This window comes from Cyprinodon variegatus, unplaced genomic scaffold (assembly GCF_000732505.1).
Source record: "Cyprinodon variegatus isolate N-32 unplaced genomic scaffold, C_variegatus-1.0 Scaffold271, whole genome shotgun sequence".
Classification (NCBI taxonomy): Eukaryota; Metazoa; Chordata; class Actinopteri; order Cyprinodontiformes; family Cyprinodontidae; genus Cyprinodon; species Cyprinodon variegatus.
This window is the reverse complement of record NW_015150724.1, coordinates 704335-715736: the sequence shown is the minus strand read 5'-3', so window position 1 is coordinate 715736 and position 11402 is coordinate 704335. Positions and strand designations below refer to the sequence as shown.

The 11402-nt window shown below is 40.4% G+C and overlaps 1 protein-coding gene across 1 annotated transcript in view; it reads left to right on the top strand.

The window, feature by feature from the left end:
- Positions 1 to 303: 303 nt before the first annotated feature.
- The window catches only part of tarsl2 (threonyl-tRNA synthetase-like 2), a 27816-nt gene continuing 16717 nt past the window's right edge, over positions 304 to 11402 (top strand). Inside the window, exons 1-9 of the mRNA XM_015382972.1 lie at positions 304 to 611; positions 1551 to 1637; positions 4904 to 5091; positions 5174 to 5297; positions 6763 to 6887; positions 9539 to 9656; positions 9763 to 9827; positions 9904 to 9982; positions 10129 to 10275. Of these exons, the coding sequence (XP_015238458.1) occupies positions 306 to 611; positions 1551 to 1637; positions 4904 to 5091; positions 5174 to 5297; positions 6763 to 6887; positions 9539 to 9656; positions 9763 to 9827; positions 9904 to 9982; positions 10129 to 10275 (1239 nt within the window). The 5' untranslated portion in view covers positions 304 to 305. The remainder of the gene's footprint in view (positions 612 to 1550; positions 1638 to 4903; positions 5092 to 5173; positions 5298 to 6762; positions 6888 to 9538; positions 9657 to 9762; positions 9828 to 9903; positions 9983 to 10128; positions 10276 to 11402) is intronic.

Sequence of the window (11402 nt, the reverse complement as noted above, 5' to 3'; positions counted from 1 at the left end):
AAGTCAGCATTCTGAGATTAAGGTAAATATTCTGAGGAAAAAGTTAGAATTCTGAGATTAAGGTAAGTATTCTGAGGAAAAAGTCAGAATTCTGAGATTAAATTCAGAATTCTGAGCTTAAAGTCAGAATTCTGAGCTTTTTCACATATTAAACTGAAATAATATTTAAAAATCAATTAACTTTTTTTTCAGTGGTCCTAATCCTCTTCCGTATAATATCTATTTATCATTTTATTTATTTTAATTTTGAGTAAATGCTCTTATTTTTTCACCGGAAGTGAGGCGTCCCTTGTGGTCATTTAAAGATGGCGGACTGCATGGCTGCACGTTTGACCGCCCAGGAGGAGCAGATCCGGCTCCTCACCGCCGAAATCTCTGCTCTTCGGGACGGACTGAACGGCGGCGCTGACCACGCTGGGGTCAGTCCGGAGGTAGAGAGCCTGCGGGCGGAGAATGAGAAGCTCAGGTACCGGCTGCTGCACCTCCGGAGGGGTCTGCAGGCTGAGATGGAGATGGAGGAGGCGCAGGGGAAGAAGCAGCCTGGAGAGAAGAGTGGCAAAAAACACCCACAGACAGACAGCAGAGCTGATAACCGGGTAACAAGAAATGCTGTTCATTTATTAGGAGCATAAAACTGAAAAATTGATCAATAGCAGAGATTAGTGAAGGCCTCTGCTCAGCCAAGTGAGTGGACAGAAAGCAGCCCACGTCCACAGACAGCTGTCCCACTCACTTACTGGCTGTGTGGGACATGAAGCAGACATTTTAAAGAGGCCTCTAAACATGCTCCAATACATGTTTAACAATAACAAACCCTGAATGATGCCTCCTGTTAAAGATCAGGCATGTTTCCACATTAATAAAATGCATTATTTCACAGGGAATTATTTAGAGCTGCACCGATTACAGGTTTCTGACCGATCACCTATTCATGATCTTTAAAAAGCCTGGCATGCCGATTAAGATTTTGACATTTCAACCTTATCTTACTGAAAAAACATTCATCATTGCTGTGAAACAATAAGAACTTCTGAAGTAACTGCTCTTTTTTTATTCACATTTTTTCTACTTCATAAAGGCTAGCTTTATTTTTGTTTACCTTTGATCACTGCTTCAGGAATGGACATTTTCTTTAAGCTGTACAAAATGAAATTTCTTTTTGTATACACTCTGTTTAAACACATGAACAGATTCCTTAGGAACTGGTCGCCTGGACTTGGCCCAGAAACATCAGAACATTCTTCAAACATTGTTTTTTTGATAATGAATAAATGCTGATAAAACATCCTTTTTTTTCTTCATTTTCAGACTTTAAGAAAGATATTCATGTCATAATTTCCTCATCTCAGCTTTGTCTTTTTCAGCTCCCTGACACACTCCTGGACCTTTAGCACACAGCATTCGTTTTAACTTCATAAAAAAAAAAAAATCTACTTATTGCTTTGACTTGTTTGCTGTAAATATTTGTCAAAATGTAAAACAACCTTTCAGAAAACGATGAAATTTGTTTGTTAGCACGCTAAAACAAACTCCTCTCTCCTTATTAACAGGCACTAATCCCAGACAAGAGTCCTGGTGAGAAAAACAGGAAGGAGAAGCAGCAGGATAAGGGGCAGGTGGATGGACGCGTAAAAGAGGTAAAGGGATCATATTTAGTAATAGCTAAGGACATGTTCCTCCTGGTTTAGTAATTTTGCCTACAAAGTATTGAATAGTCTTTTAATGTATTGTGTTAGATTATCTCTTTGGCATCTTCTGGATCCGTTGAGTTTAGATGAAGACACGTGAGAATGGAAAATCTCCACAGCAGTCAAACACGGAGGTGGAAGCTTTGTGCTCGGGTTTTGTCTCTGACAAGGGTGCATGAAGACTTCCCTTCGTGTATAATGAGGTTAGCAAGCAGAACCATTTCCTGTAAAATCTTTCGTTCCTTAATTGGAAACAAACTGACCCTGCGAACATATTTATTTTTTCTTACCAACATATACTCCAGCTTTTATTGTCATTACACTGTTACAAGTACAGAGCAATTGTGCCATTGTGCCACGCCCCACAAGCAGTGTGGGGCTAAGGGTCTTGCTCAGGGACGGGCTTGGACTAGTAATCTGTGATACAGGGCATTTGGCCAGTGGGTCGGTCCTAATTTCAGCATGCGAGGGCCGTCCCTCCTTAAATCATCCCCAACACTTATTTACCGGCCAAAGCTCCTACCTGGGACAGTAAATAACTCAAGGCGCTCAAGTAGTAATACAATGTTAACTAGTTAAATGATGCATGCAGTATACACTCACCGGCCACTTTATTAGGTACACCTGTCCAACTGCTCGTTAACACTTGATTTCTAAGCAGCCAATCACATGGCCGCAACTCAGTGCATTTAGGCATGTAGACATGGTCAAGACAATCTCCTGCAGTTCAAAGCGAGCATCAGTATGGGGAAGAAAGGTGATTTGAGTGACTTTGAACGTGGCATGATTGTTGGTGCCAGAAGGGCTGGTCTGAGTATTTCAGAAACTGCTGATCTACTGGGATTTTCACGCACAACCATCTCTAGGGTTTACAGAGAATGGTCCGAAAAAGAAAAAACATCCAGTGAGCGGCAGTTCTGTGGGCGGAAATGCCTTGTTGATGCCAGAGGTCAGAGGAGAATGGCCAGACTGGTTGGAGCTGATAGAAGGGCAACAGTGACTCAAATAACCACCCGTTACAACCAAGGTGGGCAGAAGAGCATCTCTGAACGCACAGTACGTGGAACTTTGAGGCAGATGGGCTACAGCAGCAGAAGACCACACCGGGTGCCACTCCTTTCAGCTAAGAACAGGAAACTGAGGCTACAATTTGCACAAGCTCATGGAAATTGGACAATAGAAGATTGGAAAAATGTTGCCTGGTCTGATGAGTCTCGATTTCTGCTGCGACATTCGGATGGTAGGGTCAGAATTTGGCGTCTACAACATGAAAGCATGGATCCATCCTGCCTTGTATCAACGGTTCAGGCTGGTGGTGGTGGTGTCATGGTGTGGGGAATATTTTCTTGGCACTCTTTGGGCCCCTTGGTACCAATTGAGCATCGTTGCAACGCCACAGCCTACCTGAGTATTGTTGCTGACCATGTCCATCCCTTTATGACCACAATGTACCCAACTTCTGATGGCTACTTTCAGCAGGATAATGCGCCATGTCATAAAGCTGGAATCATCTCAGACTGGTTTCTTGAACATGACAATGAGTTCACTGTACTCAAATGGCCTCCACAGTCACCAGATCTCAATCCAATAGAGCATCTTTGGGATGTGGTGGAACGGGAGATTCGCATCATGGATGTGCAGCCGACAAATCTGCGGCAACTGTGTGATGTCATCATGTCAATATGGACCAAACTCCCTGAGGAATGCTTCCAGCACCTTGTTGAATCTATGCCACCAAGAATTGAGGCAGTTCTGAAGGCAAAAGGGGGTCCAACCCGTTACTAGCATGGGGTACCTAATAAAGTGGCCGGTGAGTGTATATAGTCCTTCCTTGTCATGCACATCCTTGTAACCGTTGGCATATGGTGTAATTTTCTATTTCTTCAAACTGTAAAATCCTTCCAACAAATTAAATAATATTAAAACTAAGATGCTTTCAATGTTCCTCTTTTATTTGGGGAATTTATGTTCAAATATTTTACAAAAATATGTTGCGGTGCATGATGCCACCTAGACTGGCAGTGAATGCTTACACACCGCTGAGTTTTCATGGATTCATTCTTGGAAAAACTGCCTGTGTGCCTCTATATTGTATTGTTTAATGTTGGTGTCCGACCCGGTGACGGTATGCTTCCACCCGCCTGCCTTACCGTGCCCCCGCCTGCCCGCTAAGGCTCGGTTCTGCTGCACTGGAGTCAACCTCTCGGACATTTTTTTTAGGTATGAAAAGTAGGACATGTCCGGGGAAAAAGAGGACATCTGGTATACAATGTGTTTCACATTTGAGACGCATGTGTTTGACTGCATAGCCTTATCAGGGACTGTATTATAAAATTTAGGCAGGATCGGGATGAGTCGGCAATAAAGATGAACACAAAAACTGTTTCTGCTAGAATTAAAATGTGTTGTTTTATTCTGCCACAGAAAACAGCAAAGCAAGCACATCAATCAAGGCACGGTGCTGAATACAAATTATATTGTCTCAATACAATTTATATTGTCCCCCTACCGTGACACAAGGATCGGAGGGCCGGTCGATTCTGGCAGGGCAGCAACCCACGCAGCTAGGTGTCGGTACGCAACCCTAGCAGACCCCGCCGGTGTCAACAAGCCCCCGCCATTTATGCCACACTTCAAATTAAAATCTTTCACCCAATCAGGAAAAGTGACCGCTCCCTCTCACACCTGGAGCGCATGATTACAGAAACCAAAATATGGAACCAGCATCCCACGAACCCACCCAGGGCTCGTGGACAGCTGAAACCAAAAACAAAATAACATAATGATCAGATACAAAAACAAGTTACATCATGCCCAGTACCTGGTACCAATCACTGCTTCATCTGTGTTACCTCCCCAGAGCTCATTATGCCCAGTATCTGTTCCCCAGAGCTCATGGACACAGCGTAAAAAAAACATGTTCCTGATTCGATACAAACTTATATAAAAATAGTGCTTCATTTGTGATACAAAACTTGTATGATTGTCAAAGAACATAAAATATAAAACCCATATATATCAGGGACCCAGAGTGGAAGTCTGTGGAAGTGGGGCTAGAACTGAGAACCTTTGGATTCCAAGCTCCGTCCCCCAACCACTAGGCCGCCACTCCCCTAATGAGAAATATACAACTGAATAACTTTAGACAGTAACTTTAGACAATAACTGATTGTTTTGTTTTTGCGTGTTTTGTTTGTTCACTTTGCCTACTAAAGCTGAACCCATGGCCTCCGTATGTTCCTGAACGCCTCAGCCTCTACGAGGAGCTTAAGAAGGAAAGTGATGCCCTGCTGGCGAAGAAGGCTGCAGGAAGTAAAGCCATTATTGTTGAGCTGAGTGATGGCCGAAAGGTTCCAGGGAAGTCCTGGGTTACGACGCCCTATCAGTTAGCCTGTGATATCAGGTACGTTTTAACAATTCTTCATCGATAAAATGATGAAAATCGAAGCTTATCTGAGGAAGCCCTGCGTTTCTTTGTCTGGCAGCCAAGGCCTGGCTGACAATGCGGTGATTTCTCGAGTCAACGGGGAGCTCTGGGATCTGGACCGCCCTCTGGAGCAGGACTGCTCTCTGGAGATCTTACGCTTCGACAACGACGACGCCCAAGCTGTAAGTAAAGAAAACCCTTAATATGTAGAAAATCCTAACTAATCCTGTTCTAGGTGTTCATTTTTTCTGCTGTCCAATCATATGAGCAGAACCAAAACAGTACTTTTTGTTTAATCATAAGGAAAACATCGGAGCTGATATCTGACTCACATTTTTGGTGTAAAAATAGACATGTCCAGCGTGAGAATGCGTGCATGGCTTTATTTTGGTATTTAGAAAATAAAAGGCTATTCAAATCTGAAACGGAGAATTTCCAGACAGTTTAATCAGTTTTATTCAACAATCCACATCAAATATTAAGGGGAGTGATGGCCTAGTGGTTAGAGCAGTGTGCTTGTGATCTGAAAAGGTTGCAAATACCCAGTTCGATCCCATTAGCCTCCACTCTGGGTCTCCGAGGAAGACCCTTAACCCCCAATTGCTCTCTGGGCGCCACAAAATGGCAGCCAACTGCTCCCCAAGGGAATGGGTTAAATGCAGGGGTGAATTTCTCCATTGTGAGATCAATAAAGTTAAATAATTTTTTATCACACTCATCAAAGTGAAACCCAGCATGTTATAGCTCTTTAGACTCAGGCAATCCTAAAGAAAATGACCTTCAACTCAAATGTAAAGCCGACCATACAGTACAAAAACCAATAACTAATCATTCGACATTAACTTAGGCTAATTTTGTCTGTATAGCCCCACAGAAAAGTACTTTCCAGTTATATTTTCCAAAAGATAAACTTAAATGTTGTAATAATCCACCAAAGGTCGTTTTTTTTTTTTTCAATAAAAAAGTAAAAACATAAGGATGACGATCCTATAATGAATCTCGTAACGATAAGATTTACGCAACGATACGATACGCAATGTTAGATCATCTATATTGCGGGGAAATATTCACCTACCTATTTACGCTATACATCAAGTATAACTTTGAATTTGAATGACTACGTCAAAATTCCTTTAAGTAAAAAAAAAAAGGACCTCCCCATACGAATGCATCATGTAGTTCTTTGTTCAGCTGGTGTTCCACAATATAGGGACCAAATGACCTTTGATTGACATATTTTGTTAGCCAATAAGATTAGGTTTGTGCTGATACATCAGAAGTGTAGGGGCAGGCTGAAAATACAGGGTTTATTTTCCTGGGTAACGACTGACAGGAGAGGAGAACCTAGCAGTTACTCAAGGAGTGGAACTTCAGGCTTGGAAATATTGGAAATATTGTAAAAATTTTTGCTTAAATGAAAATTTGTGTAGATATAGGCACTGAAAAACATGGCATGTGAGCAACAACAACTCCTACCGACGAGGATTTACAAATGGGAGCATCTAGCCGGTGGGTTTTGCAAGCTTTGAGTTTTGAGAATAACTCAGAATGCATGAAAATTGCAACAAACTAAACTATTCTAATATTTAGGTCCCTTCTTCTGTTTGAAATAATACTGGCCTGCTGGATGCCTTCTATTCCTTTCAGGTGTACTGGCACTCCAGCGCTCACATCCTGGGAGAAGCCATGGAGCGCTTCTACGGAGGCTGTTTGTGTTACGGCCCGCCGATAGAGAACGGTTTCTACTATGATATGTTCCTGGATGGACAGAGGTGAGAGAGGACTCTGTCATTATTTGCATGCTTTCTAATTTAGATGTTAACAATGAACTTGGAGAAACAAAAAAACAAGGTTATGAAGGTTTCAAAGAAATGAACTTGTTGCCAAAGGCGTAATGACACAACAATAGGCCTGTAAGCAACATTATCAACCATACATTCACACTTCATCATTTCACCATTCTTCACTATACATAGATATACATGCTCTCCATTCATCTCTTGGTTGCAGTCTTTACTCACTGTAGTAGCAGCAATGTCCACCTCTGCCTCTTCAGTTTTTTTGAAAGAACGTGTTTATTTTGGGAAGTTTTTTTCCGTTCTTCCAGCAGCTCTTTCCTTTTTCTTTTCTGAAATCCACTTAAGTACCTCTTTTTTTCGTATCCTTCATCACTAACACATTGTAACTGTTATGGTATTAATCTACGCTCTGGATAACCCATAATTCCAAGTGATATTGTAAAAAATAAAATACTCAAATACATCATTCTTTTAAGATCTTTATTGCGGTTTGAAACAATATTATATGAGTGTATTTTTTTTTTTACCAATCGTCTAATGAACTATACACAGTTATTAACATAGTAATTAAAAGTACCACTGTCTGCTTTGCTATTGGTGTCTTGTTTATACGGCTCACCATCATGTTGAAATCTGGCATATATTGAGGTATAAATAAGGTCTGGTCATTTGATCTAGTATGCGGCGGGTTTAAGACCAATTTTTCGCACTATTACGTTTGCAAAGAGACGTCCTAGTCCACAATTGCGTTGGAGGCCTACCAGGTGTCATTTACGGGGCCCCTAAGAGGTCGGTGGCCCCTAAGCAACTGCATACTCTGCTTACTGATAGTTATGCCATTGCTTGTTACCTTTTGAAGCATATCTGTAGTTTGTTTCCACGTGTGCCAAAGCTTAACAGCAGTGGTGTGATAGTATTAGAAGGCAAAGATGGCGTCGCAGACCTATATCACTGCCACGTTGAAATTTAGACCAATACACTTTATTTTAAGAGCGGATCAGCTCAAACGCTTTTCTTTTGGTTATTGTTGACATTTTCATATCCTCCACCAATGGATTTATGTGGTTTGGTTATGATCTGCAGGTTAGTGAAGGCGCACACACAAAAAAAGCTTTGCACACGTGGTCTGCTAATTTGCGACCCAAATCGCTTCTTTGAATATCCGCTCTGTGCGTACGAAGAGGATTGTGCTTGTTTTAAGACGTCCAAACATTCTAAAGGTCCGGCACTAAAGTTTTTTAAAATTACACAGAAACCAGGAAGATATACTGAATTTTAATTAGCTTAATGGCTGCGCAGAAATTTTTTTCCTTGTTTTTTTAATAATATTTTACCACCTTATTTGAACATACTTGTGCGAAAAGTGCCGTAACTGTATAATTTAATTTCTACCCCTTCTTTATTGTATTTTTGGGGGCAATTAACTGTATGCTTATTTATTGAGCATTTATGTATTTATGTATGTATTTTCAAATATGGTAGAGCTGGTCCTCCATATGGTACAGAATACAAGCATTATAATGCATACTAACATATATTTATATATATATATAAGTAACAATCTGGTCTGATATTGTCTGTTCCAAAAAAAAGTTAAAAACAATCCACTGGAGTTTGTTTCCAAGTTGAAGACGTTTCGCTTCTGTCGTGGGAAAAAAGTATTCAACTATTCATCCTAGTTAAATAAACAGAGATCTATGGATTTCACTCAGTCGGAACATTTATTCATATCTTTGCAAAGAGAGAACAGATCATCATACAGCCCTAATGCATGCTAATTAGCATACTTACAACAATGGAAAGCAGTCAGAGTCAAAACAAATAACAGACACTTTGGTTAAACAGTAACATGTTATGAATAAACCTTGAGAAAGAATCTGATTTGTTATGGGAAGAAGCTACGTCTGGTCTACAAACACCATCCTGCAGAGAATTGTGTGGCCTTGAAAGTGAAACAGACTGATACAAAAAGTGCAGCAGTGGTCAAAGTGTAACACTGCTGCACTTTTTGTATTACTCGTTCCATTTGAAATATCAATGCAATGCTCATAAGCTGTATGTAACGCAATTTCATTTTGTATGCACTCTGTGCATACAAAATGACAAATAAAGAAGTCTAAGTCTAAGTCTGAGTGAAAACTTTTATAGTGAGTAAATAAGATAAATGAATATGTAATAGAAGGGAAATAAAAATTTACCGACAAAAGTTTCTCATCCATGAAGTTTTTTCAATTCAAAATGGTACAAGGATATTGTTTAACTGTTAGACTCCCTCTAGTCGTCTGGAGTTTGCTGCTGTTTGCTGCTCATTTTCTTTCCGTGATTGTAGTGGCATGTTTTAGGAGCGTTTTTCTGTTGCTTTTGTTTTTTGTGTTTTGGAGTTTGCATCACGCATGTTTTTGTAGCACCTTTTGTTGTTTGCTGCGTGTTTGCGCCTGTTGGCCACCGTAAATAACACCCAACTGCATATCTCTTTAATAACACATCATCTCTGTAATGCCCTCCGGGGTGCATTGGCTTCTGGTTCCGGTCTTGTGGGGACGGTCTACACGAGGCGACTGTCCTGGTGGGTTTATGGGCTTGAATGTCTGGGTAAAGGAGCCGGGTGTGTTTGCTGTTTCCAGGTCAGTTTCCAGCACAGAGTTTGGAGACTTGGAGGCTTTGTGTAAGGCTGTTGTAAAGGAAAAACAGCCTTTTGAGAGACTTGAAATCAGTAAAGAGACGCTGCTAAAAATGTTTAAGGTCAGTATATTTAAGGATGGATGTTCTCTTTTGAAAAACTCTGTGCCATAAATCTTAAACACAGAGAAGTTATATTTAACCGAAAGTTGTTTCTTTTTTCTTCTAGTACAACAAATTCAAGTGTCGCATTCTGAATGAGAAAGTTACCACCCCAACTACTACAGTCTACAGGTTGGTGCTTCTCACTCGGCAGTTTAGAAACAGAGAAATTGGGAGTAATTCACTAAAACTCATGAATCCATTCCAGATGTGGGCCCTTGATTGATTTATGCAGAGGCCCTCATGTTCGACACACGGGGAAGATCAAGGCATTGAAGATTTACAAGGTCATTTCTCATTTTGTCAAATTAGAGCCACTGGTTTCTGTTGGACTTTCTATCAGTTGCAGATTGACACACTGTGAATGGAGACGGATGCACACCACACTTTTTCAGATAAATCCCCCCTTTCCTTTTTATCCGTCTGTCACCAGAACTCATCCACCTACTGGGAGGGCCGATCGGACATGGAGACTCTGCAGAGGATCTATGGGATTTCCTTCCCAGACTCAAAGATGCTGAAGGAGTGGGAACGCTTTCAAGAGGAGGCAAAGAATAGAGACCACAGAAAGATTGGCAAGGTTAGTCCCTGCATTTAGACACTTCTCAGCAGGTATATTGGCCTAAATTAAGAGACTGATTCTGCTTCTAGTATTTTTTTTTTAATTCATATGGAAAAACACTAAAAGAAGCTGAAACCACAGATCTCTTGTCCTCCTAAAGCATGAATAGCTTCCCTCAGCTGGTTCACTGGTAGCCAGGTTTGGACATGAAAGGCTGAGCTTTTTCCATTTCCTGAATAAACCAGCTGAGGGCACTGTGCCTCTTCTCCCTGACTCATTTAGGACATCTGTGAATCATCCAAGCCTCCCATCTGGTTCATCAGCAGGAAGGATGCAGACAGCATCCAACTCAGTCAGCACTTCTTACAACACAGCCCCATTTTAAGCATGGCTTTAAAGCTGAAAACGCACCTGTTTCGGGTTAAAGATGGTTCTCTGTGGCTAAATCCAGACCTTTCATTTAGGGAAGAACATCTGGGAACTGGGTCAATATGCAGGACCAGCTCTGGCATATATGAAAAGAATAAATGATTGATTAATAGGAAAGAAATGTGAAAAGGATGGGAGGAAATTATAGAACTAAAGAAAATAATGGAATAAAAAATACAATAGAAGAAGAAAACGGAAACATATTAAGCCCTTAAAGCCTGGATTTTCTATCAATCAGATGTTGGTTTAAATACAACTTATTTATTTCAACATTGCGACTATACGTAATTTTAATACTCAATATGTTGATTGTTTTATTGATGCCATTAAACCTTAAACAGCACATGAAAATGGAGTCAAAATATATTTTTTATATTTTACAACTATTACTTCTTTAAACATCATAGCTAGGGATGCACGATATTGGGATTTTGGCCGATATGCCGATATTTTAAAACTCATGTATCCGATAACCGATATCGATACCGATGTTAAAGCTGGACAAAAATAAGTAGTCATTGAAAATAGCAGTTTTGTTCTCCATTTCTGACACTTTGAAAAATAATATACTCAAATATATTTTCATATGCTGATATCAAATAGATTTTTAAAAACGCGGTATCGATCTATTTTACTTTCAGAAGATCGTGAAATTTCATCGTTCTGTTACAAACTCTCGTGATATTTTGCAAATTCTTGTGAGATTTTGTTAGTAA